Source organism: Corvus hawaiiensis, chromosome 12 (assembly GCF_020740725.1).
Source record: "Corvus hawaiiensis isolate bCorHaw1 chromosome 12, bCorHaw1.pri.cur, whole genome shotgun sequence".
NCBI classification, from domain to species: Eukaryota; Metazoa; Chordata; class Aves; order Passeriformes; family Corvidae; genus Corvus; species Corvus hawaiiensis.
The window spans coordinates 20,111,433-20,137,696 of NC_063224.1; the positions used below are offsets into that span (position 1 = coordinate 20,111,433).

The 26,264-nt window shown below is 39.5% G+C and overlaps 1 protein-coding gene across 1 annotated transcript in view; it reads left to right on the forward strand.

The window, feature by feature from the left end:
* The window catches only part of LOC125331903 (transcription initiation factor TFIID subunit 4-like), a 148,464-nt gene that overhangs the window by 43,687 nt on the left and 78,513 nt on the right, over window positions 1-26,264 (forward strand). Inside the window, 3 exon segments of the mRNA XM_048316310.1 lie at window positions 2,831-3,000; window positions 21,940-22,070; window positions 24,033-24,158. Coding sequence (XP_048172267.1) covers window positions 2,831-3,000; window positions 21,940-22,070; window positions 24,033-24,158 — 427 coding nt within the window.

Genomic DNA, 26,264 nt, shown 5'->3' on the forward strand with positions numbered 1-26,264 from the left:
GTCCTGCTCGCTCCTGTTTCACCAGACTCCTCCAGGGCTGTGTGTGCAGCCAGCACCGGGGTCCTGCTCTCTCCTGTCTCACCAGGCTCCTCTGGGGCTGTGTGTGCAGCCAGCACCGGGGTCCTGCTCGCTCCTGTTTCACCAGGCTCCTCCGGGGCTGTGTGTGCAGCCAGCAACCGGGGTCCTGCTCTCTCCTGTTTCACCAGGCTCCTCTGGGGCTGTGTGTGCAGCCAGCACCGGGGTCCTGCTCTCTCCTGTTTCACCAGGCTCCTCCAGGGCTGTGGGCTATGTGTGCAGCCAGCACCGGGGTCCTGCTCTCTCCTGTTTCACCAGGCTCCTCCGGGGCTGTGTGTGCAGCCAGCACTGGGGTCCTGCTCGCTCCTGTTTCACCAGGCTCCTCCGGGGCTGTGTGTGCAGCCAGCACCGGGGTCCTGCTCTCTCCTGTCTCACCAGGCTCCTCCGGGGCTGTGTGTGCAGCCAGCACTGGGGTCCTGCTCGCTCCTGTTTCACCAGGCTCCTCCGGGGCCTCGTGCTCTTCCTGCCAGCAGTGGCACCCCGACCCACCGGCACCGGGGGATCGCCACTGCGTTTGTACTGTGGCCAGTTTCAGCTTTATTTTGAAATTCTGGGTTCAAGTCTGTGTTCCAGAAGCTTCCACTATTTTACGTAGTTCAGAGTTTGTGTTCTGATAGCTGCCTTGATAGGAGTCTGGTTTTCCCATGGTTTGAAGCCTGTTGGATTTGGGCCTTGTGAGTCGTGGGTGATTCTCAATCTATTTCAAGCATTCAGGTTTTAACCCGACAAAACCTTTCTTTCTTTCAGTTTTGCCTGTGGTTTTGCATTCGTGGAATTACAAACTTTTGAACTGGTCACTGAATATCTAAGTCAGTGTTGGTTGTGTGGTGTTGGGGGCAGGCAGTCCCGAGCAGGCCGGGTGTGGGTGTGGAGCCAGTTCCTCATGTCAGAAGTAAAAGTGACAGGGTTTGAGGGATGGAGCACCTCTCCTAGGAAGAAAGGCTGAGAGAATTGGAATTTTTCAGCCTGGAGAGGAGAAGGCTCCAGGGTGACCCAGTTGTGGCCCTTCAGTACCTGAACGGAGCCTGCAATAAAGACAAGGAGAGACCATTTACAAGGGCCAGAGTGACAGGACAAGGGGGAATGGCTCCAAACTAAAAGGCAGTAGGTTACGTTGGATATTAGGAAGAAATTGTTCCCTGTGAGAGTGCTGAGGCTCTGGCACAAGCTGCCCAGAGAAGCTGTGGCTGCCCCTGGACCCCTGGCAGTGTCCAAGGTCAGGTTGGCCAGGGCTTGGAGCAGCCTGGGACAGTGGAAGGTGTCCCTGCCCATGGCAGGGGTTGGCACTGGATGGGCTTTTAAGTTTCCTTCCAACCAAAACCATTCTATGATGTTGCAACATTGTTCTCAGGAATTTAATTTTAAGACAAGAAATCAAGTGCTTAACACTCCTGGAAAATAATAGAAGCTTAATTAATTAAGAAATTAAATTCGTGTAGCATTTTTCTGAAAAGCATTGTAAAATATTCCTTTTTCTCCCTCAAGTGTTCAGCACATTTTTGCAGATTTACACAAAGAAAAGTCCCTTCTTGACTTCTTCCCACAAAAGAAAACAAAACCAGTATCTATCTAACCATAAAAGTCTTTCACCAAAATTGGCTGCTGTAGTGCAGACAACAGGAAAAGTATGGGAGGAGAGGGAGGACCTAGATTATGGATTTCTGGATTTCCCTCCTTTTGTTCTCAGACCTTACTTGGAGCTATTGGTTTTTACTCTGGGCATTAAACTTGTTACAAATGATGAAGTATTTTAGTATTTTAGCATAGGACATTATATATGTAAGAATTTTTAAAATATCTTTTAAATTAGGCTTCTGTTTGTTTACTACATACGGTAATTGGAGTCTGGACTTGAATGTGTTTTTTCCATATATATATTCTGAAAATAATATTCTTAAAGGTTGTGTAATCTCTCTAGAATATGTTGAAATAGTGTTTGTGTCAATAATAGCTGTGAAACAGAATGTGCTAAATCCAGATGGCTGTTTCCACAGCTCTGAGTCATACCTCAGAGAGGTAGGAGGTAAAAGATGCTTGGGAGATACTGGTATGGAAACTCAAATTTATTTGCACTTTCTCAAGCTGGTAAAAAGGATATTGCAGGGCAGAAAATGGCCTGGGAGTTGCTATCGTCTTCTCAAATGCAGCTCATTTTCCTAAAACCTGTTGACATAACTGATTTTTGTATGTTGCTAGAGAAAATACTAGCGCATACTCAAGTCACACTTGGAACCCAGGATTACCTGTGAACTCAGCATAGTCAAAGAATCTTTCCTGACTGTTGCTGAAAATGCTTGGATGCCCATTTTAGTAGGAACTTGTGAAACAGTGTAGGATTACAAATTCATGTTTTTACTTTTAATTTCTGGTATTTATTTTACCATTTTGTGCATAGTTTTCATTATAAAGAGGAAAGCATGATGTTCTGTTGTTAGTGGTGATCATTGCCTTTAGTTTCCCGGTCATCCTGGTTTCATTGGTATCACTGACTCTGAGATGAAGACACCTTTGTCACACCTTCTGTTACCAAATTGTCCTGCTTCTGATGTGTTCCTAATATGGTCAGAGAAATACGTGGTTATTTCTGAGTGTAGAATATATTCTGTGAAAATGGAGACACATGGAGTTGTACCTCAATTGGCCCACCCATTAGGCATGTGGCATGATGATTACTTCTGGAGAGGCAGATGATAAAAAAAGAGGAATGTATTTCATGCAGAATTGTTTTTATATGGCTTTTTTTTTTTAATTATAGAGATGACGATGACATCAATGATGTTGCCTCTATGGCTGGTGTTAATCTTAATGAAGAAAGTGCCCGAATTATGGCTACCAACTCTGACTTGGTTGGAACCCAGATCCAGTCCTGTAAAGATGAACCCTTTCTTGCTGCTATACCTCTCCATAAACGCATACTTGAAATGGGTGAGAAGCACATCCTTTCCTTCTGAGAGTGTTTCCTTCAGAGTGATGAGGTTCTGAGGAGCAGAATATGCTTAGCACTTAAGATGGTTTTTTAAGCATTTGATTATGTAATTCTGTATTTCTAAACTTTCAAGGTTTTTGTGATAAAAGTAACTTACCTCAAGTTGGAAATAAAATAGCATGCTGGTACTTTTAAACTTCATGCTTTCCCACATGTTTTTTATATCCAAGGATCTCAAAGCTCTTTGCAAACATTAATTATTTCTCACAGTCCTCCTTCATGTTTTACACATGAGAAGATTGAAACAGAGAGGTAAAGTAAGTAGTACAGGTCACAGAGGACACCTGTGAATAACATTTAACAGAATGTTTAAGTTTCCTGTCAAGATTTTCTTTCCATATACAAACCAGTTATTCAGTTCTTAACACCTGCATCTATTTAAGTTTGTAGTGTATTTCTTACAGCATATTTTCAAAAAGCTGTGTTTATTTATCATGGCAAAAAGCTGTGTTTATTTATTCTGCCATTGGAAAATGGAAGTTAAAAACTTTAGTAGAATAACTGTTCGAAATCAGCGATGTTTTAAGGCTAGGAAATATGCTTCTGTAAGATAGAATGTATTTTATATTACATACTTTATTAATATGCACTATGTGTTCTAGTACCTAAATATATATTTTTCAACGTAATTTTGGTAGTGTTTTCAGTGCCATCAGTGTCTTAATGTACTACGCTCCAATTGTTTAGGGGTGAAAATTGTATCTCTTTCAAACCTGTGCTTAAGGCACAAATTTTTAGGGATCTAGTTCTCAGAGTTTTAAAGATAAGACCAAAATCTTGTTGCAAATCAGTGCAGTTAGGTTTTTTTAAGTCATGTGGTTGCTTCTGAAATGTTATTTGTGTTTTATGTTCATTGAATTAACGGGAGCCTTTTTATATTGCAGTTGCAGGCAAGTTCTTCATTGACTTATTGTCAGACTTCACTCTTGTACTTTACTAAATGCCATTTTAAGTTCCCCTTCAGAGAAAGGAATGGTTTTGCAGGCTGTAGTCACCTCGCTGTGAGGATGTGATGACGGCGTGTGGTGCGGCTGGGAAAGTGTGTCCTGCCTGTTGGGACTGGCTTAGCACCACCTGACACTGGAGCCAGCGAGGTCTTCATGAAATGTGTCTGAGAAACTGTTCTGAGGGATGCTCACATAATAGTTGATACAGGTGTAAGAAGGGGAAAAGGCAACAGATATTAAAACTGTTAAAAAGAATGGGAAATCAGTAATGAATTTGCCACATAAGCCTTAATGAGCTGTCTGGCTGTAACAACTGCTGCACAACATGGAGCTGTAATTACAAGTGCAGGACTTACAGGAATCTGTACATACTTTAAGAGCCACAGAACCCATCACACTATTCATCACTGCCTTTTGGGGTTTGCTCCTCTGAGGAACAAATCCCTATGGCTGTTTTTGAAGCTTTATTGGCTTTGATAATTAAAATGAAACTTTCAAAGCTTTTAAAAGCAGCTGCAGGGATTTACTTCTCAAAAGCAGTGAATCCAGAAGAGCAGCCACTCCTAGTGATCTCCTGCAGCCACTTTTAGAGCTTTATTTTGGTTTTACATGAAGCCTTTTATAGTTTGAAAGTGGCTGTGGAGTTCAGAAGTGGCTACTATCTGGGATCTATGGCTCTTGAGGAGAGAATTCCTTCAGCTGATTTTGAAGTTTTAGAAGCTGGGTTTTCACTGTGTGTGGCCAGATTTGTTGTTTGCTTAGGACCACACACAAGTTTAGTAATTTGTGCTACTGGGCACTTAAAATAATGACATTGTAAGTTCATGACAAGACTCAGTGTTGCCATATGTTGCTGTGACAACACCAGGACTAAGCAAAGTGCCTGTGACCTTCTCAAGCACATTAGAAAAAAGTCTGTTATGTGAGTTCTTATTTTCCTGTTTTCATTATGTCTGTTGACAAATGAGATAAGATACATTGTTTCTTCTTACTTTTGTCTGAATATGACTTAAACAGATGTTGTTTTCTACCTTTAGGTCTATTCATATTTAATCACTTCAGTTTTAGGGCAGGATTTTAATGTTTTAGTAAAAGAGAGATTTGTGGTGTGTACAGTATTAGGAAACTGCTCTTGTCTCCTTTCTCAGAAGCTAGATCTTTCAAGTTTTCTGTAATATTAATCTCCTCCTCTCTTTTCTGAGTAAGAGCTCTGTCAAGCAACTCAGTAGTGTTCCCCAAAGGCTGTTTCAGAGATTGTGCTTCCATTCACCATTCCAGAGTTGGAATATAAACTGCTAAAGTGAGAGCAGATGCTCTTCCGACTTTGGCAGTAACCACCAGCCAGATGCCTCAAAGTCATAGTGAAAGAGGTTCCTTAATATATTGTATGTTCTTATCTCTACTTGAGCTTGGCACTGTTACAATCCAAAGTTTTTTTTAAATCTAAGGGACTAATATTGATCCATATAAATGGAAGAAGTAACTGAAAGGTAATTCATGCAAAGAATATTCATCCTCTTCCCGCATGCTTCCTTACCCAATTTTGTATCTAGTCATTTTGGGCTGGTAATCATTGACATTTGTTCCTGTAGGAAGGCAAGGCTGTGACTGTTTCAAATTCTTCTTTGATGCAAAATCAAGAGTGGGTATTTCTCAGCAGATAATGTATTTCTTTTGTTATTCCGTACGGAATCATAAAACTTTAAACCCTGATCTTTCTGCATGACAGCATAGCACAATGAAACATATACAAGGGGTTGTAAGGCTTTTGTTTCTCTTTTTGGGAAGTTGAGATGCAGAGATTGATATTCATCACGCATGTGCCTACCAACTCCTAAAACTTTCTAGGTCTTTAACTTTGTTAGTAGAACAAGCAGTGTTTCTTCAGAGGGCAAGCAAGCTGATTAGACCTCACAAATAAATAATGCTGAAAACTCCTGGCTTTTCCACGTGGTTTTATGGGAATGATACAAGAAAAACAACTGTAATGATTTGTGATTGTTTCACTTTTGTTCATTCATAAGTTATTTCTTGCTGGGTAAGAATGCTGTGTTAGTTAGGTTTTAGAAACTAGTTTTTGACATTCTTAGTTTTTGCTGTTCAGTGAATGAGGCAACAGGCAACACTTAATAAAGCAGGTTTTTAAGTGTGACAGTTTTCTGTAGTTCATAACCATCTCGTGAAAATAGAGACTCCTTGGCTTTAATTCCTTGATTACAGCATGGTTTCTGAGTGCAGATAAGAATGAGGCTGCACTGCATTTTAATGCATAATAAATATTAGTGAGAGGTAGCAGGACACAGTGAAGGATGGCATAAAACATGATCCTTTTTATAATGCCTGATAACTAAATCCTTGGAAAAAGGGAACAGCTGTCTCTTGTACTTCTCTGAGAACTTGCTGGTCTCTTAAACCTTCACTGAGGTTCCAAAAATCTTGGATTTATAGTTTGTGACCAACAGAGCATGATACCTTAGGCTTAGCATCTGCAGCAGCTTATTAATTCCCACAACTTTTAGTTCTAACTGATTTCTTTTACAACCAGGTGATGCCGTTTTGCTTTTATTAACTATCCCTAAAATGTCACAACTTGTGGTGAACCCTAACCATAAATTAACTGTCATAATGCAATAATATTTAAGCAGGAGTTTGGCATACTCTAGTCTTTGACTTAGATTGTTCCTTTCTCTCTTTCTCTTCACTTTCAGTGTTCTTCCCCCCATTTTTCTACTTCAGTTTTATTGCTGCAGAGCACTGGCTGAATAGAACAGATGTGGCATTCTCAGAAATGTGGGACTAGTTTGGCCGTGTTGAATACGTTTTAACTGTTCACCTTGTATCTTTCAAATTATTTCAACTTAAATACATATGATAGAAATTTATTGGAGAATCAGCAATGATATTTTAATTTCACATTCTTTTAGAGTTTTTTACATCTGCATTAAGCAATCAAATTTTCTATAGCATGATTTTACAAAAATGGTGTATTTGTTTGTTCCTAGCATTGTTATGAATGTCCTTTGGAAAAAGTCTTACACTGACTTAGCATACATCTGCAATATTTCCCACCACAAACGTAGTCCTGGATTCTCTTGCTTCATACAAATACATTTTTAGTCTACTACTACACATAGTAGTGCATGCCAATTATTATAAAGTTTGCAAATGTGCTGATGAATCCAGTTTCTCCTGGTTCAGTAGTTGAAAGACCTACAGTCTTGTTTAAAACAGCTTCAGAGAAGCTTGTCTGGTTAGAATTAAGCCACTGTTTCTGTCAATAGAACAGTTGTATGGTGAGGCTGAACATAATTTATAGATTTACCTTTTTGTTATTCTACATGTAAAATATCTTTTTAATTCTGTCTGATGAAATATTGATCATTGCTCTGCCTTGATTCTTTCTTTGTTCAGCCACACTTGAATTGCATGTCTGCTATAAAACTGCATGTTAAAACATACAGAAATAGCTTATCTGTGTTTTCTGTATTCTGGAGTGTATTGAATCTACTGTCTGGCATCACAGTGGCAGCAATTGTGTGCATATGTATATATTTAAAAGAAAGAATTTGTGTGCTCCAGAGGACGTTTTATATTGCCAAACCATGTTAAAACACATAGGGGTATCCTTCATGGAACCAGGCCAGGTGATTTCAGCCTCTATTTAAGCATTTGTTATTAGTTCAGTGAGTCTTTCTGTCATCCTCCTTTCCTGGGTGTGTTTGTCAACATTTGTATTCATGTTTGAATGACATGAAACTGTCCTATTGATGACTGCTCTTTCATAAACAGAGCAGTCTAACATAAAAGTAGAGTTATTTCTCTGGTTGCTTTACTTTAGAGGGCTTTTATAGCTGCTTCAATTACAGTGGTTGAGCTCTCCAATTGCCTGTGAATATAATTTTTTGTTTTCACTGTGCTTTTTGTTGATGTGACTTGGTTGTTTTCACTGCTAACTTTTAACTTTTTGTCCATAAGTTGATTTGTCTTCAAACCGAAATACTCATTTGAATATAATTTTTTCCATCAGCATCTTTGTCAGGATGATCTCCTCAAATGCCTGTGGACATAACTCTTGATTGTGTTTGGGGATTGCTCTAACACCTACCTGTTCATAAGTGTAGCAGTTTGAAGTCATGCACCATCCTAAGGACGTGCTTAGTCTGCTTGAACTGTACCTACAGTGGAGTTCTCTGAGATTCTACTTGCTTTTTCTCAGGGGAAAAAAAAAGTCGTATTAGGTACTGGAAAATTCAAACTGCAAGTTATTGTGCATGCCAAAAGCACAGACTTTCTCTAGTTCCTGTAAACTTCAGTCTGGCACTGCAGAGATATGGCAGGTGTAGAGATGTATCCACGTTCTGACATCCACAGTAGTTCTGTAACTTGGGCTTTTTTCATTAGTATGAAACAAGCATTTGCTAGAAATTGTATTTAGATTAGAAGGTGTGTACTGCTCCCAATTTTCTAACCAATGTCCATGGTTGTGGCAGTTGTTCCTTATGTTGAGATTGGAGTTTATTGTACATGTTCAATAGATAATTTGGTTTTATATTCCAACTTAATTGCTAATGTTACAATAAGACAATTATGTTATTTACATTTATTATTTCCTTTTCAAAAAAGGTGGGAATACATTCCCATATTAGTATCAGCAGCAGTGTTGCCAAATAAACATAACCAGTAAGTACTTTAGCAGAATGTTAAACCTTATTGTTGTTCTTTCTTTAATAGGTCCATGATTAGACTTCCTGTTTTACAAGATGTCCCAACATGTGTTGGAATGGTAACTTCAGTACCACCTGAGAGCTTGGAGTCTGCCTTTCTGTGAAAGGTAGGACAGCTTCTGTTCAATATTTTTTGTGTATTTCCAAGGTTTTCTTTTTATTAATCTTATTGGCTCTGCAAGACTACAGAATCTGAGTTATGCTTTTAGCAGTATCACCTTTAGGTGTCAGAACTGATGTTATTTCATGAAGCAGTAATTTCTCAAAATAAATATGATTAATTTAGCTATGTTGAAACTATGATTATTTATGCAGAAAATGATGCTGTTTCTTTAGGCATCATTTTCAAAGGTTTTACTCCAGTTGTACTGAGAGCATGACCATACTACTTGCTCTCAGAAATATTTAGAGAATTCAAGTTTTGTTTTCACCATAATAATTTTGTTTTCACCAGTTTTTCATTCTGTTTTGTGAATGTAGTGAAAGCACCATCTTTAAAAGGTCTTGCTATTTCTGGAAGGCAGTTCTGGCCTTCAGGGCCCACCAAAGTATGTTACCCAGCCTCAGAATAAGTTTGCGTCTGGGAATTGAATGGCTTAAATTTCCTGGTCTCTGCAAAGGAGAGTAAAATTAAGATCATCATTCTGTGGAGATGCATTCTCTACCAGATTCATTTATAAAGTCCATGGATGTAAAATAAGAACAATAAAAAGAAAACCTTAGAGAACCATTCAATATTGCAATAAAGCTGACTTACATTATCCCTGTAGGCAAACTCCATGCTCTAGAGGTGGTGCTAATGTCCCCAACGCTCAACACATGTTGGAACATCTTTGTGGAGGAGGAAGTCATTGATCAGTGAGCAGCATCTTCAAGGATCGTTTAAGGGGGAAAAAGTAAAAGGTAATATTTTTTAAAATATGTTGGAATGATTGTTCATTATGTTTATTTGGCAATCCTGCTGCTCATACTAAGGTTGTAGTGTTTTCATTTCTTAAAATTACTGAGAAACTTCATAAACTTCCTTTAGTCTTTCCTTCTCCCATGAGTTTGAATTGCATTTGTCAGCCTCCTTCACATTGCTGAGTCTACTGCACCCAAGTCCAGAATCTACTACAACTCACTGGCAATTTGACACTTTTTTCAATGGTTGTAATGCAGAGAGGGCTAATCTGTGATTTAACCAGTTTTTCAGTCCCTTATTAAGTAAGTCAGAGCCAAATATTGAACTGGTACAAAGACATGCTGCTGCTAACAAAAGGGTATTTGTTTTCAAGGAAGTAGCTGCAATACAAAGTTGTGCCAGATGAGGTACCACCATCTGTTCTCCCACAATAATGTAGAAGTGCACCTTTAACATAAACTGTCATAAACTAAAGCTATTTTGACAAAATTAAGTGACCATATCTGACCTGGTTAGTTTTTGCAGTGGTGGATGATCTGGTGATGCTCAATTTGGTATTAATGAATGTGGCATGGTGTCCTGATCTTGGCACTTTTAATTGTAATCCTGGGCATACACAGATGAAGGTGCTGACATTTTGAAATTCAGGTTATGATCTTTGGTCTATTCTTCTGGTATCCTTTATAATTTCCTGGGTTTTGTGCCTATATTCTCTGTCTGACATGCCCATCCTGCCTCCTTAGATGAAGCCTCACGTTTAGCTAGTCTGCCTGGCCTCAGGCTTGTGGTGACAACTGTGAAACCTGTTCAGACTGTGGTGTCAGAGAGATGGTTTCTCAGGGGAAAAAATTGTCTAAATGATTGTATTGTTCACACAATTTGCTTTAAAAGAACAGAACCATATAGGCAAGTTCTTATACTTGGTATTCCTTTGGATCCTGTGGATGTGATGGAGAGTGTCTTCTGTTCCTGTGAGGACTGTGCTGTAAGATGCTGGCATCTGTGTTTGTCATCTCTGACATTCTTACAGGAGTTCTGCTCCATCTCTGTCTTACCTGGTGTACTGTCATAATCATGTATTTATGGTGTTTAAGCCTGAGGTCTTGTGATGGTTTACTATTTTGAGTTTAGTTCAGGAAACACATTTTTCTACTGTGCATGAAAACAGATAAATTCCCAACTAATAACTTCTCTTGCTTTCTTAGGAACTCCTGTTGGTGTCATTGCCATATTAGTTCTTTCTGGTCTGGTCCCTGTAACAATCTCTTTTGATTTGACTCTCTAGTGAGTAACCGAGCACAAAAGTCCATTGAGGCATGTACTGTTATTCAAAAAATAGTGAACATATTTTCCAGTCTTCTGTGTTTATTCTTGAGTGTTCCTGAATATCTTTGGACATGCTTATTATGCTGTATTTTTTGTTTTGGGAAAACCAAGATGAGGAAAAAAAAGATCATATAACTGTAATCTGTGAGTTCTAATTTGACTTGTTGAGACCTGCTCCTGTTTCAGTTCTCTTGCCCTTCTCTGTGTTTTGTATTTTCCTCACACTGTTAAATTGCTGCAGCACAGATTACTGGGGTCGTAGGGTAGGATGTGGAGCTGTGGTTCTCAAAGTCTCTTTGGCCTTCAGTGCCTCCTTTTGAAAACTTCGGCACCCTCCCTTCCTTTAGAACATACACATCAAATGGCACAAAAATAATCTTAAAGTTGAATTATTTAAAAAAGGAATTAAACATCCAAATTAATGCTATTGTCTTTGCTTAACACATTGAGATTTTGATTTCTTCTAAAAGAAGTTAGGTGATACACGGTTTGATTACAGAAGAGAGCAGGGAAACAATTAATTGTAGTGTCTTATGTTCCTTCAGAGTTGACATTCTTTCTGTCCTCTCTGATCAAGCTGCAAGCCTTCCTTGCTGTCTGAATGCAAGTGCTCTCTGCTCCTAGATGCACTGTTTATATGTATATGCTTCCATGATTTGTGACAACTCCTTCCATTTTCCAAGCCTCCACATACCTGTGCAGAATGTTGTTTGGTGACTAGCTTGGTTCTGTTAGAGACAAACCACTAAGGGTAATAAAAAAGACTTTATGGATGATTAATAGCTGCCTTTCAGCTGTTTAATTATCTAGCTTAGAGATAGAATTTTGGAAACTGGATTGTCTGGTTATATATACCTTAGCACAGACTTCTTCTCAAAGTAGTTTTTCTGTTTGCCAGAAAGCATGAATTAGGTGCGAGTTCCCAGACTTAGCCACTGGTTGAGGCTTTTTAGAGAAGTGAAGGCTTTTTGCTGGTCAGTCTTACATGACTTTCATCAAAAAACACGAGTTGTGTAGGTAGTGTTAAGAAAGAAATTTATTAGAAAATTAGAGAAATTCTTTCTCTACTTGATGAATTTTTTTTGTCCTGCTCCAAATCCTATTGACTTGCATATAAAGGCTTTGAATCAGCACAGAAAATAGAATGAGACTATGGCTAGGGTTACACATAGATTTTGCATGGATGCAACTATTTCTCTGGATCTGTTGTGTTAAAATAATGACATCAATATGACCCTCTAGAGTGGAGTTATTTTGCTTGTTTTCTTTTCACAAGAATAAGGTGTAATAAACAAAATTAGAAAGTAAGAGTTGAAAATAAGCAAAAAGGTTGTTTTTGCTCACTACGGGGTGAGTAGTTAAGTTGTGGAACTCTTTGTTTTACGATGTTGCAGATGCAAAAATTTCTTGAAAAATTAATGGAGAAAACATTCCATCCTGATCTAATATACAGATAAGATGGCCTAACTTAGGACAGACCAAGGCATAATTTTGGTGCACAGTGAGCACTACACACTTTTTTTTTTTTTTAATAATCTTCTAGCAGCATCTCCTAATACCACTGTTAGAGAAAGGATGATGGACTCTGTGTAGGTTTACTTAACTTTTTATACAGCTATATAAATACATAAGTATTTATTACAGTATAGTTTGTACTGAAAAAGTTAAATCCACTGTAGTGCCTGAAACATACTTTGAATGGTTTTGTGCTCGTGATTTCACACTACAGAGCTTAAAAGTCTGAGTTGAATCTTACTTTGCTAAAATAATTTGGTTGGCATTTACTTTGGAGGGAGCAGAAGAAGACAATATTAAAATATGTGTAGCATCTTATTCAGCATTTTTATTCTTTTAGGTTACATTACATGGCTGGTTATCTTTTTTTCCCCTGCTGTGTCTTGCACTGAACATGGCTATGTATTTTGAGGATTTTAATAATAGGCAAGTTCAGAATTTATTTTAAAAAAATAACTGATGTTTCAGCAGTTTCTCAGTTTCACAAAATGCTTCCCAGGCAATCGGCCTGAGGTGGGTAGTCCTGAAGAAGTGTAGGACAAACACTACTCCCAGCAAATCGGGAGTTCTCAAGAAGGTTGTCCAGAAGTTGGCTCATGAGTTAATTCTCACACTGTGAGAAGAGGAATGTTTTTTTACAGACAAGCTTACCTGAAGTAAGGAATGTAGGGCTCTCCACGGTTTTGTAAATAACAATTATGAGGCAATAAAAAGTCATTCTCTCTAACGAAGCCGTTGTTCCCTATGAAGGTGAACTGGAAGTGTTGAACAGTGTCAGATACTGGTTTGCAGAACCTTTCCTGTTGCAGCTGAGGGCTGGTTTGGGGCTGTGGGTTGTATCTTGGCCATCTGCCCCTCACAGGGGGGTGCTGGTTTGTACCTGCTCCAGGGGACCGTGCACCAAATCTCAAAGCACTTGGCAGGGATCCTCTCATTTGGCAGGAAACACGCCCTAGCCTGGGGCTTTCCTAAACACGCTCCAGGTTACAGGTTCCTCTGAGGCGCCTGCTCCAACTGCTTCGTTTGGGTTGGCTGTTTTTGTGAAGGTAGCAACTAAAGTTCTGTAGTTTCTTCTTTCCTCATACTGTCTTCTAGCAGCAGACCAGCTTAACAGTACAGCAAGTCAACATTGATTATTTATGCATTTAGTTAGTAAGACTTAAATTGAAGCTTTTATATAAGGGACTGAAACCAGAAGATTGCAGCTAAAATTATCTTACTGTTTCTTCTGCCTGGGATCGCTAGGTTATCTTTCACCCCTAGGAATCTCTAATCTTAATCATCAGAACTAGGAGTTGCTGTTTGCATTACCACTGTTTAACAAGCTCTGCCTTCAGTTTTTAGTACTGAAAGTCTGTCTGGGGCTCTGATAGCCCCCCCCAACACAACCCCAGGGTATTCTGAACCTAAACAACCTCCTTAGTTTTTTCCTTTCCTGTGTTCTATCCCTCATTCTCTAGTTTAATATTTAGGGTTGGGTTTTCCCCTTGATAGCACTAGGAATGCAGTATTGATGGATGACTTTGTGGGCTGAGGACACTGCTCTATTGGAGACATACCTATTCTTAAGTTCTACCTGATGAGATTTGGAGAAGTGAGTTGAGTACTTGCCATTTGTGCTTCTCAGGATGTCAAGGCCCCGTAGTACAGTAGAATTGTTTCCCCTTCGTGTTTAGTCAGCCTGATAGTTGAATGGGATTGCTCAATTTAGAGTTATTAATTCAACAGTATCAGACAAAGCTCCCATTGCTTTCTCTTAATTTCATGCCTCGCTTTCTGTAGAGACCACACAAGCTGTGTCTTACGCAAATATTGCTTATCTAGTTTCAGAAGGTGAGCCACTCTCCCTGTCACCCCAATTTTTTCAGCTTGTAATTTCCAGAAGTTCCTGTATATTTTAAGTCATGTTGTATTTAATTATATGTAATTGTACAGAGATTAAGGTGTTTTAAATGTTTCACTGCTACATCTACAGCGGAACTGTAAAATTGTCCGTTTCCCTTATGCTGTTGAAATGAAGGAATAGAATTCTTTATTAAAGAATTGAATAGTGTGGGAGGCTGCAGGAATTGAAGTGGTAGTGTTTCCAATACATTGCTTTCCCTGATGGGGAAGATTGCAGAGGGACTGAGGCACGTAAAACTGTGGTAGCTCTTTTGGGGTAACAGAGGAAGGGGGCTTGAGCCTCAGTTGTAGATGCAATCCAAGGCACAGCCCAGCACTTTCAGTGCCGTGGGCAGGAGGGAGGTGGGTAGATCTGACCAGATGCTTCTTTGCTGCATTTTCCTGGATCTGATGGTGTTGAATGAGGCTGAATAAAAGCTTAAACAGATAGTGTCTCAGAGTGCAGGGGGAGGGACTTTGTTTTCTGTTTTGTAGTATGCAAACCAGCTGTAATGGCAGAAGGGGCCTGGACCTAACAAGTCTGGTTCCAGTTGGGTCTTGGGCCAATATTTCATGCACAGAATTTAAAGTTCAAGAAGTTGCTCCTGGTGTTAGGATGGTAGGAGTGGAGTGAGTGCTTTCTGCATTTCTGACCTGTGGTTAGGGCAAATAGGCACTAATTATGCACCCTCCCAGTGTTTCTGTTGAAGGACAACTCAAGCCCTAAATATGAGCTGTTTAACTGTTTAAAGCCAGTTCTTCAAGGTTTTTTTGTTTTGAGAGTAAACGTAAAGAGATTTTATACAGGCACTCAATAATTTATCACATCAATAATCAGAGTCAGACCTGATGTTTTACAAATAATTTTTTTTATCTTTGCTCTCAATCCTGTCAGTCCTCTTATAGTATAAATTATTAAAGTAACTTTTTGATTCTTTGAAAGCCTATCTGCAAAGACAGTATTTTTCTTCTGCTTCGCAAATAGGGCATGATTTGTTCCTTATGATTTGCTTCAGTTTTTGATCAATAAAATATAATTAAACTTTTAAAGTGTGGCAAAGCCAGTACCTTTCAGATAGCTAAGCAGATGATAGCAGAATTTTCACTTCTTGAGACCTAAAAAGTTTTTAGTTACAAGGTTTAGGTGCTTTTATATTTGTAAAAAACAATCTTGTGCTACTGATGCATATGCCAATATCAGAATGATATTGCTGAACGTTTTTTCCCCTGAACATTTTTGGAGCTTTTATCTAAGTTCTGACTTACAGTAATGCTGTTGCAATATAGAAAACTTTTAAATATAATATAGTTTATTTGTAACTAAATATCCTAACACGCTTCTTTGCATGCTGTCTCATATACCGTAGATCTTTATTAAATTCTGATTGAACCCGGGTTTGCTATTAAAGCTTCCAGACATGTAATTAACATATAGGCAGACTTAATTGTGTTGTTCTATAATGCTTGGCAGATTCAAAATTTGCACTTTGAGGGTATTAATTTGTCCCTCATATTTCTCACATAGGATAGTGTGACTCTTCAGTAGCATCTGATGCCTCTGAGGATGTGCTGTAACTGAGTTCTACCACAAAGAATTGAAGTTCCCTTTCAATCAGTCATCAGTTCTTGATGGTCTTGTACAGTTCTGATGTAATAGAGATCTGGCAAGAGCACTTGAATAAAGAGTATCACCTTATTTTTGTCTTTAAAACTATCAAAACTTGAATTCAGCTGGAGAGATGGGTTAAAATTATAGCTTGGAGCATTGCTTTGCTCCAGCTCCTTTTTTGTTCTTAACCTTGATGATGTTTTTATCATAGCTCTAGGAAAAGTTCAAAATTACGTTGCTAAAATAATTTTAAAGACTTGGGGCGCATAGTTGTTAACCAAAATTTCTAAATTTAACAAATGTATTATTTAAAAGCAAGCAACTCTTTTCAAATTCCACATATGATACTTTTGATCAGAAGACTGCAAGTTAAGATTGCCACATCATCAAACTTAAAGCACATTGAGATGATCACCTGAAGATCAGAAAAGTTCAACTTTTTTAAAACAAAAGGGAAAGCACTCTACTGATAGAAGTTTTTTGGTTTTTTTTAAATCTTAATTTTCTTTTTGGTTTCTGCACGTGTTTAAGTGTATATATTGTAAAGATCAGATGGTGCAATTAAGACCAGAATTCAGAATGCTAGGGCCTAAGTAAAAATACGTGTAGATGAAGCCCACTGTCCAACGACTTGGTTAGAAAGATGAATAATAACAAGGATTTTTGTGTTTTGTGATTCAGTTAACTATGTTTAGTATTATAGAATATATATGTGTATACACATTTGTTAAAAGTATACATTGTATTTCTGTTCCCACATCATTATCACTCTAGGGAATCTTGAAAAGGGAAGAGAAGCCTTTTCCTATTAACACTGGGAAAAGTAATTAAGCAGACTAGAAGAATACATCAGGATTTTCCTACTTAGAGATAAGTGTTATTTTCCTTTGGCAGACAGGATTCCAGTATGCTTTTTATAATGAGAGTGGATGAAATCTTATACATTTCATTTTATGAAATGTATAAATGAGAGTGATCTCAGGAGGAGAAGGGGCAGTCAAGAAAAAAAAAGCAAAACAAAACTAAGACTTTAATATAGAAACATATGAAAATTAGCAGTTGCCAGCCCTGTGCATAGATTCAGGTTCTATTTGGCATTTTTTCCTGAGTGGCAGAAAGCAAAAAAACCACAGGCTCTAAGCAATGGTATCACAACATCTTAGGTCAGTGGTGTGAACAGCTGTGTATGAAAGTATAGCCAGGCTAGCATTTGCAAATGTAGATGAAATTGGTAATTTCCCCACCCTTGCCCCAAGCGCAATCCAAGTATTTAAGGAGCATGCAAAATCTTCATGTAGTATGTAGCTTTGGAATGCACCCTGCTTTTGGCATCCCAAGCTAACAGGGTTTAACTAATGTAATTTAGAGCAGGGAAGAGGTGATGATGCTTCCGCACATGATGAATCGTGTGGATGACAAGATGACTTTTCAAAAATCTTTTTGTAGTCTGGTTTCTTGATGCTAATTCATTTGGGGGGAAGATTGTATTCTTTTTCCCTTATCCTATTTTCCAAAGAATTTTAGCCTTAAGTGATTGAATATTCTATTTGCCTTTCTTCTTTCCCTTCAGGTCACTTCTGAGTCGACTGATAAATCAGGAGCTAGATAGAGGCCCTCTGTGTGTCTTAGTTGAGAGGGAAATGAACCCATTTTTTCCTTTTCTTTGCTCTTCTGCCTGGTTGGCTGCCAGTGAGCTCTCTGGCCCAGACTGGCCAGGCTCAGGGTCTCTGACTCTGCCCAGCTGGCCTACTGGATAAATACGGACTGGGAGATGTGCCAGGGGATGATCCAAGATGGAGGAGAGATGTCAGAGTATTGTGCAGTAGTCAGGAATATGGAAGGACATACACAGGAGGACAGGGATCGTTGAATCACTCAGGTTGGAAGATAACTTGAGTAGTCATCTGGTCTAATCTCTTGCTCAAAGCTGGATCAACATTAAATTTAGACAGGGTTGTTTAGGGCATTAACTGGCCAAAAGCTGGGGTGGTTGGAGAGTCTACAACTTGTTTGTACAAAGTGTTCCATTAGTTGTCTTCTTAAAAGAATTGTTCCCTATATGCAGTCAGAAACAGCTGTTTCAGTTTATGAATTTATTTCTCATTCTTCTTCCAGGCAACCTTAATAAAGGGTCTGGCTCCATCTTCTCAATAAACTCTCCCTTTAGTCTTCTTACTCCAAGAAGAAGAACCCTCATGTTCCCCTCATGTAGGTCATGTGCTCCTATTCCATGACCATCTTGTTGACTTTTCCCCAGACTCAAGTTTTTTCAAGCTCTTCTTGTACTGGGTGACCCAGACACACAGGATTGTAGATGGGGGCTGAGTGAGGAGTAATTGCTTCCCTTGGTGAAACAGAGAGTTAAAAGAAATATAAAGATTTTAGTTATAGGCTGGCTGTGTTGAAATTAGTTAGAATAGGAAGGAATTCGGGCCCAGCTAGAGTTAATTAAAATAGTTAAGAGAGCTGGACCTGAAACGGTTTTCAAGGTGCTAGGAATTGATTACTGTCCCACGCAGAGCCTGGCACCAATAAAACATGCACTTTCTAACTCTAAACTGTTAGAGAGTTTTTGTCCATCTCAGTTGGATATCGATATTAGATCAATATTCATACTTTGGTAAATCATTGGTGGGTTGGTACCATTGTTTTACTGTAGCTACGACCCACTTGTCTTCGTCGGTGCCAGGGTGCAGTGCTGGATCCTGGATAATCTGCTGGCCTCTCCAGGCTTTCCCGTGCTTCCCATCAGTGCTGCTGACCCTAGCCCGTGTCGTTCCAGTGAGTCCATCCCAGGCACAGTGCTTTGCACTTGTCCTTCAAGAGTTCCATGAAGTTCCTCTTGTTTCACTCACCAGGTCCTTTCCCTCTGCACTGCTCAGGGTGGTGCCATCTGCAGACTTGGTGAGGGGGCTTGGTGTCTCACCCCTGAGGTCCCTGAAACAGCCATTAAAAAGAGTAAGTCCCAGAGCAGATTCCTGAGGGACTCTGTGGCCTGCAGGTAGTTTTCTGGACTTGGGAATATCATGTTGAAGGATTTTAGGAGAAGAAAGTTACTGGGATATTGCAGAGGCTGATGAAGGACGAGAATCTTAAGGCATCAGGTGTCTCAGAGAATGGTCCATTGATTATGGATTAATTTCTGAAGAGTTAAAGAGACAAGAAAAGTCCTATAATGGTTGACTTTACTTAGAATAAAATTCTTTAAGATTAGAAAGACCTTTATTGTGTAAAAAACCAAGATGGCAACAGTTCTGTTGTAAAAGGAGCGTGTGTGTTTTCAGGGAAGTTGGGTAGCTATAGTTACACTGAAATTGAAAGAACTGTAACAATTACACATTCACACCCTTACCTAGAATACGGCAGAATTTTCCATCTCAAGCCTCTTTTCTGGATACTAGTTAATTAAATGTCCCTTCTTACTTGCATTTTATCTTTCAGACTAGGATTTTCTGATTGATGGCTTTGCTTACACGTGTTTGCATAATAAAATGGTGCATGCTCAAATAGGCCTCGATATTGCTAGTCTGACTTGGAGGAATTGCTCCTTGCCTATAGGAATCATCCTCCTGACTTCAAGGACTTCATTTGCCTGGGTGGCAGTTGCAGCGTTGGGATTTAATGTGTGTGTCTGCTTCCCATTACATGTTCAGCTTTCAGCAACCTGAGCGCAGCACCAGCTCTATTACACAGGACAAATTGGGCACCAAGAGAGGTTTAATTTATTTTTTTCCCTATGATAAAGCAAAAATTAGTTAAAAAGCACATATGCATCTTGCTGAAATCCTTAAGGTAACATGCAAGATACGGAGTCAGTGATTAAGTTAGTTTAAGAGGTAACGACTTCAAAGAATCCTTAAAATGAACACCAGCGATAGCCGGAGTAGAGAACTGTGCTGGGGAGGCGTGGCCGGGGACCACAGTGGGGCTGTGGTCCAGCCATCACTGGAAGGGGCAGATCCAGGTGGGATGGGGGCAGATCCCGGTGGAGCGGGAGCCAAGGGCAGGGAAGGAGCAGATCCTGGTGGAGTGGGAGCCAAGGGCAGGGAAGGAGCAGATCCCGGTGGAGCGGGAGCCAGGGGAAGGGAAGGGGCAGATCCCGGTGGAGCGGGAGCCAGGGGAAGGGAAGGGGCAGATCCCGGTGGAGCGGGAGCCAGGGGAAGGGAAGGAGCAGATCCCGGTGGAGCGGGAGCCAGGGGAAGGGAAGGGGCAGATCCCGGTGGAGCGGGAGCCAGGGGAAGGGAAGGGGCAGATCCCGGTGGAGCGGGAGCCAAGGGCAGGGAAGGGGCAGATCCCGGTGGAGCGGGAGCCAGGGGAAGGGAAGGGGCAGATCCCGGTGGAGCGGGAGCCAGGGGAAGGGAAGGGGCAGATCCCGGTGGAGCGGGAGCCAGGGGAAGGGAAGGGGCAGATCCCGGTGGAGCGGGAGCCAGGGGAAGGGAAGGGGCAGATCCCGGTGGAGCGGGAGCCAGGGGAAGGGAAGGGGCAGATCCCGGTGGAGCGGGAGCCAGGGGAAGGGAAGGGGCAGATCCCGGTGGAGCGGGAGCCAAGGGCAGGGAAGGAGCAGATCCCGGTGGAGCGGGAGCCAGGGGAAGGGAAGGGGCAGATCCCGGTGGAGCGGGAGCCAAGGACAGGGAAGGAGCAGATCCCGGTGGAGCGGGAGCCAAGGACAGGGAAGCAGGGACGGGACGGGGCAGGTGCCGGCGCCCCCTGGAGGCGCTGCCGGGGCCGCTGCCGGGGCCACCAGCGCCGGGACCCGGGCACGCGGCCCCGCCGCTCGCTTCTCCCACATCATCTTTTTAGACGTGGGATGGTTTCTCACTCTCGAATTTAGCCAGGGAAAGGTAGGAACGCCTTGCAAAGCAAACACTTGCTCTTGTGCCTCCGAGGTCGTGTTTGTTCGGGGACCCCTACCCAGACGAGGATTCCTCTTGCAATTGGCTCTGCAGGAAGCACTTCTCAAAGTAGTCACAAATTTCCTGTATTGTTTTGCATAACCTTTAATGTGTCCCAATCAAACCACTTTTAAAAGCCTTGTGCCCATTCAGTGGAAAACTGACTCAGTGTATTTATTCTTTTGTGGTAGGTCAACACCAATGGTCCATACAAAATGCAACTCTCAGGTTTTTTTCCTGTATAAAATACATATATTTCTGTGCGTGCATACAGGGAGTTTTCTATCCAGAAAACTGCCCTACTGGGACCACATATGTCTTTGTAGGACTGTAGTTTAAATTAGTACATGTATTCATATACCTACAAGTTTGTATCCAATACTTTGTAATTTTGAATGATGAATTTAGGAGTCCTTAAGTGTTACCCATATTCATTTTTTTCTGTAGCTTGGATGTTTTTGAAATATATAAATGCATTAGACTGTAGACTATTTGCTTTTCTTATAAACTCAGCATGAAGTATCAAGTGTCCAAATAACTATGGGACAAGGAGACAACTGGTGTTTCTGAACAACACTTTTTAATATGACCTTATTTCTTTGCCTTCAATTAATAGGGTTTTTTTTTTTCCCCCTGAAGAATTTCTATTATCAGTACTATGCCAGTGGTGTAGGCTAAAGGATGCAACAGAATGCTTTGGGCTGCAGCCTCACGTGCTTGACACTGAAATTCATCTGCATTAATGCTTCTGAAAATAAAGGAATTGTTTCTTGTGTAGAACAACTGAGAACTCACATTGTCTCATACTCTGATATGCCTTGGTTTAATATGTTCTTAAGTGCTTTCAAGTGTTAAAGAAATTCTCTGATTTCTCTTTCAAACTTGTAGAGTCACACCCTTTTTAAGGGGTCATGAATGTGTCACCAAAGCCACGTAAATACACTGTTGTGGATTTTTCTATCCAGGAAAACAAAGTTATGACATAAAGTCCTTTAGAACTTTGTTTGTGTTTTGGGTTGTTTTTTTTTTTCTATGGGGGGTAAGCTAATTCTGTTTTGTTTTATTTTTTTGCTTTAGCTAAAAAACTAGGAATTACTGATGTGCCAGCTGAGGTCGTTACTTTTATTTCCCATGCGACACAGAACAGATTAAGAACAGTGATAGAAAAAGTGACAGTGATAACCCAGCACCGAATGGAGTCATACAAAGTAAGTGTGCCCAGGAAGGGTTTGTGTTCCAGAGCGCCGTGGGGCCGGCAGTGCTCAGCACAGCAATGTTCTGGTTCATGCTGCAAAGCTTCCCTCGGCTGCAGGTTTGTCTGCGCAGCAAACAGAGAGTGGTGGGATGGTAGATCTGCCTGCCAGCTCGTCTTCCTCCTCTCTGACGGAACTTGTTGTAGAATTGTTTCTGTCTTTCTGTGGTAAAGTGTCTGGCATGAAGCATGTGCTAAGCTATTTCTGCTCGTGGACTGTGACTAAGACTTGGTTCTTGGTAGCTCCTTTTTTTGTCCAGGGTATGCATGAGTTGGATCAAAATTGCTTTGGTATTTAGGAATCTATAGTAACTTTTCTGGATGTGAGAAATATTAGTATTTTACAAAAACTGCCAATATATTCCCTAGCAACTAAAGAATTCAACTGTAAATTCTTCACTGTACTTAAACATGGTTTTCTCTTTAAAAAGAACATTTAAAGGTAAAATGCTACTCTGATTCTTTTGTTAGTGATTGTATTCCTGAAGAAGATTGAAACAATTTTGATATCTTAAACCAGGGGGAAATTTAAATACGGATCTACAAACCAGTTTGAAATTCAAATGAATCAAACATTTTTATTGATATATTTGAAATGCCTTTTCCAGTAGAAGTAAGGTGCTTGTTAGATATTATAGTTGTTAAACTGATGTCAAAGTAAGATGGCAATAGCTAGTTGTGTGTTGTCTTAAGCTGTGTTTAGATTTCTTAAGCATATGTATATATACACATTGAATAGCTCTGGTTTAGTTTGTTCCTTGGTTTTGTGGGGTACTTTTTTGTATTTCTGGAGTGGCAGTCTAGTCAAACAGCTCTGGACTGTGTCTTAGCCCACCTATTTCCCAAACCTGAGTCATGGTTGGACTAATTCTATGTGATATTTGCAAAAATGATCATCTCTGGGGTCTGTTACTATAATCAACATCATTGTGATAGAAAAATGGATTAAAAAATAAAGGCCACTCTTCCTGGTTATTACCTACACTTAAATTTTTCATTGCAATTGATGTTTATATTCTACTGTATTGGATTAAAAGTAAAGTCTCCTTGTTTCTTTTCAGTATTCTTTATCAGCTTCAGAAGTGTTAAATCCCTCCTTCCTTCTCTCTAGGATGGTGTCTGAGAAAAAAACAGTTTGCTTAGTCCATATTAAGCCAAAGAAGCATTTAAAATAATGTCTTAAAAGATCCTTAGGAGAAAAATAGTGTTGTCTCTGATTGAATTGTAGCATTGTGATTGTATTCCATATTTTTCTTGGTTAATGTTCTTCTTTGATTTCATAGCATTGTGGTCAGAAAGGAAAACACTAAAGTAGATAAATGGGATGCAAGTAATGTAACTTATTTTTCTGACTGACATTCTGAGTGTTCTTCATGTGGCTCATGCCATAAACTCTTCTGGTTGCTGTGTACTAGGAAAACTTGCATGCTCTTAGTTGTTATAAGCTTCTGTTTTGATGTAGTTACAGGCTTATTTTCAACTGAATTTTTAGCTTTAATGCTTTATAATGCTGCATCTTGAGAAAGTCTGTTACTAGTTCAAGGTTAGTACAAATGTAGGAATTACAGGTTATGAGCCTGGCTATAAAGTACATCTAGGATTATTCAGTAATAAAGTCAAGCATTTTAGATGTTTTCCATCATTAAGTCTGTTGGTTTTATTTTTTTAACTCTTTGATGTATGTGTTGCTGGCAAATCAATCCTTGCTTTTTAAAATTTGCTTAGATATTAATTAAATTATCAGATTTTCGCTTCATTATTAACCATAGGCTGGCTTCATTCCTGAGCCTAAAAAATAATAATTTTCTTTTTATTATTAGTACAATGGAAAGGTTTTAATGTGTAACACCTAGAGTCTTCAAGTGCATGCTCTTGATAAAAGTGCCTGTTTTTCTAAAGGCCTGTCCCTGTTTTACAGGATGATGAATGGTACGAACAAGCCACAGATGTCCGATCACAGCTGAAGTTCTTTGAGCAGTTGGAGCGTTTAGAAAAGCAAAGGAAAGATGAACAAGAGAGGGAAATCTTGCTGAAGGCTGCTAAGGTATCACTTTTACTGTTTTTTTAACTACTTAACAATCCGTAGCCTTCAAACAGTTATTTAATTTTGTGATACCTGTTTCATAAACACATCTCGTTTCTTAAAACAAGAAAGGTACTGTTGTTGTGATATCACACTTTGTGGGTTGGGCTCTGGTCTGTGCTGACTCCAGACCCACCTGCCTGGGATGCCTCTGTGTTTTCAACCTACAGCTCTGAATTTGATGAGTTCTTGGGACTATAGGAGACAGTGGCTAGCACTCCCAAAATAATTCTGTGAAATAATTTTTACAATTGCCTTTGGAATTTAAGGGATGCCAAGGGTTTCTGTGCCAGTGGAGAATCATGGCCTACACATCTCGTTTTTCAACAAATTCAATAAATTCTGATGGATTTTTTGGAGGCTTTTTAATTCTTAAGTTTTTAGACTTAGTTTTTAAACAGTTTTGTTCATTTGTTCATCTTCATTTAAATGTGTTCCAGTTGCTTCTCCATAACTGCATTATTTGATTGATTCATGCCTGTCTTCAGTTAACTGTCAGTACTTCAGGACTTGTTCCTTTCTAACTTTAATTCCAGAGACTGAGTGTTCATATGTGCAACAGAGCAAACTCAGATAATATTGTTTCAAGAGCACATAGGTACAGATAAATCTCCTGCTTGTGACTGTAAATTTAATTATATATATCATATCTAATTGCAAATAAGTTTAGTTATCCCATTTTTAATTGTATTTGAATCTTCATTGAGTTATTTATTGTATATTCTGAAGAGATTACACAGAACAAATCAATGTTCCGTTGTAACACAGCCTCCTGATTTTATGCCATTAATGTTCACAATTTGAGAGATTTTTAAATAAAAAAACCAAAACCTAGCCTTGCTTATTTAGAAATCTATTTGTCAATTAAGCTACTTTAATCTGTCCTGTTTGTACTCTTAATTTATAATTGTTCACATTGTTAAATATTCCACAAATTTTTACACGACATAGATACTCTTTAAATGTTTTGACGAAAACATGTTTGCTGTTTTCATTCTTGATTCTTATTTATTAAAAATAAAGAAATGCTTATTTATTTTTTATCCTGTTTTCTGCATTCAGTGACTACATCTTGGTGAATCATTTTCTGTCTATCCTGCTGCTCATTAGTTATGTTGGTTGTTTCTGAAATGGACATTGAGAAAAATGCAGTACCTTATAGTCCTTAGTTCAGAAATGCTTCCCTGACTGCACAAAGGCTTATGCAGGCTGATGTGAGATTGGGTTAGAGGACCTCCTGGTGTTCCTTCCAACCTGAATTCCTTCATGAATTGATATTCTGTGGTTTGGGCAGGGTTTTTTTGTTGCTGTTTTAGTCTTGGATATTATGAAGTCCTGTGAAGTCTAAATATAGGAAATAAATACATGGTCATCAAGTTTGATTCCTACAGATTACAGAAAGAGCAAATTATAGAATTGTGCAACAAAGAAATGTAAAAGAATCCCCTGACTGATTTGAAGGAATTACCTTATGTATAAATCAGCTTCATAACCAGGAGACAGCTAGGAAGAAATATATGGTATACTAAAAAAAATATATGAAGGTGAAAATTAAATGAAGGTGTTAAAAGTCCAAAACCAGACCACAGAGTAGCCATGGAAGAGCAGTGCTGATTTATCAGTGTTAATGTTTAGAGAGAGAAGTTGAAGAGACTGTGGACCCCTTGGGAGGTGCTTATGCAATGTTGTGATTTAAGTGTAAATGCCAGTTTGGAAGTGAACTTCTTTTGTTCAGCTGGTGCTCCCCAGTCTGTTCTGATGGATGGATGGATGACCTATTGCAAGGCTTACATAGGATGTGGTTTGGCAAAATATGATCAGATTACAATTTTTTATTCTATACAATAGATTTTACATTATTTGTTGAGTTTTTTATTCTGGATTCCTATGTACTAATTCCTTACCCAGGATTTTGGTTTTCTCTGGTTTTTTTATGACTGAGCCTTGTTGTCTAAGGAGATGTCAGTCCTTGTGGGAAGGATGGAGTAATTGTAATGACACAGTAATTAATGGACACAGTTAAAATCTGCCCCAGCTGCTTGGTGAAGTGGTACCCATCAGTACCCA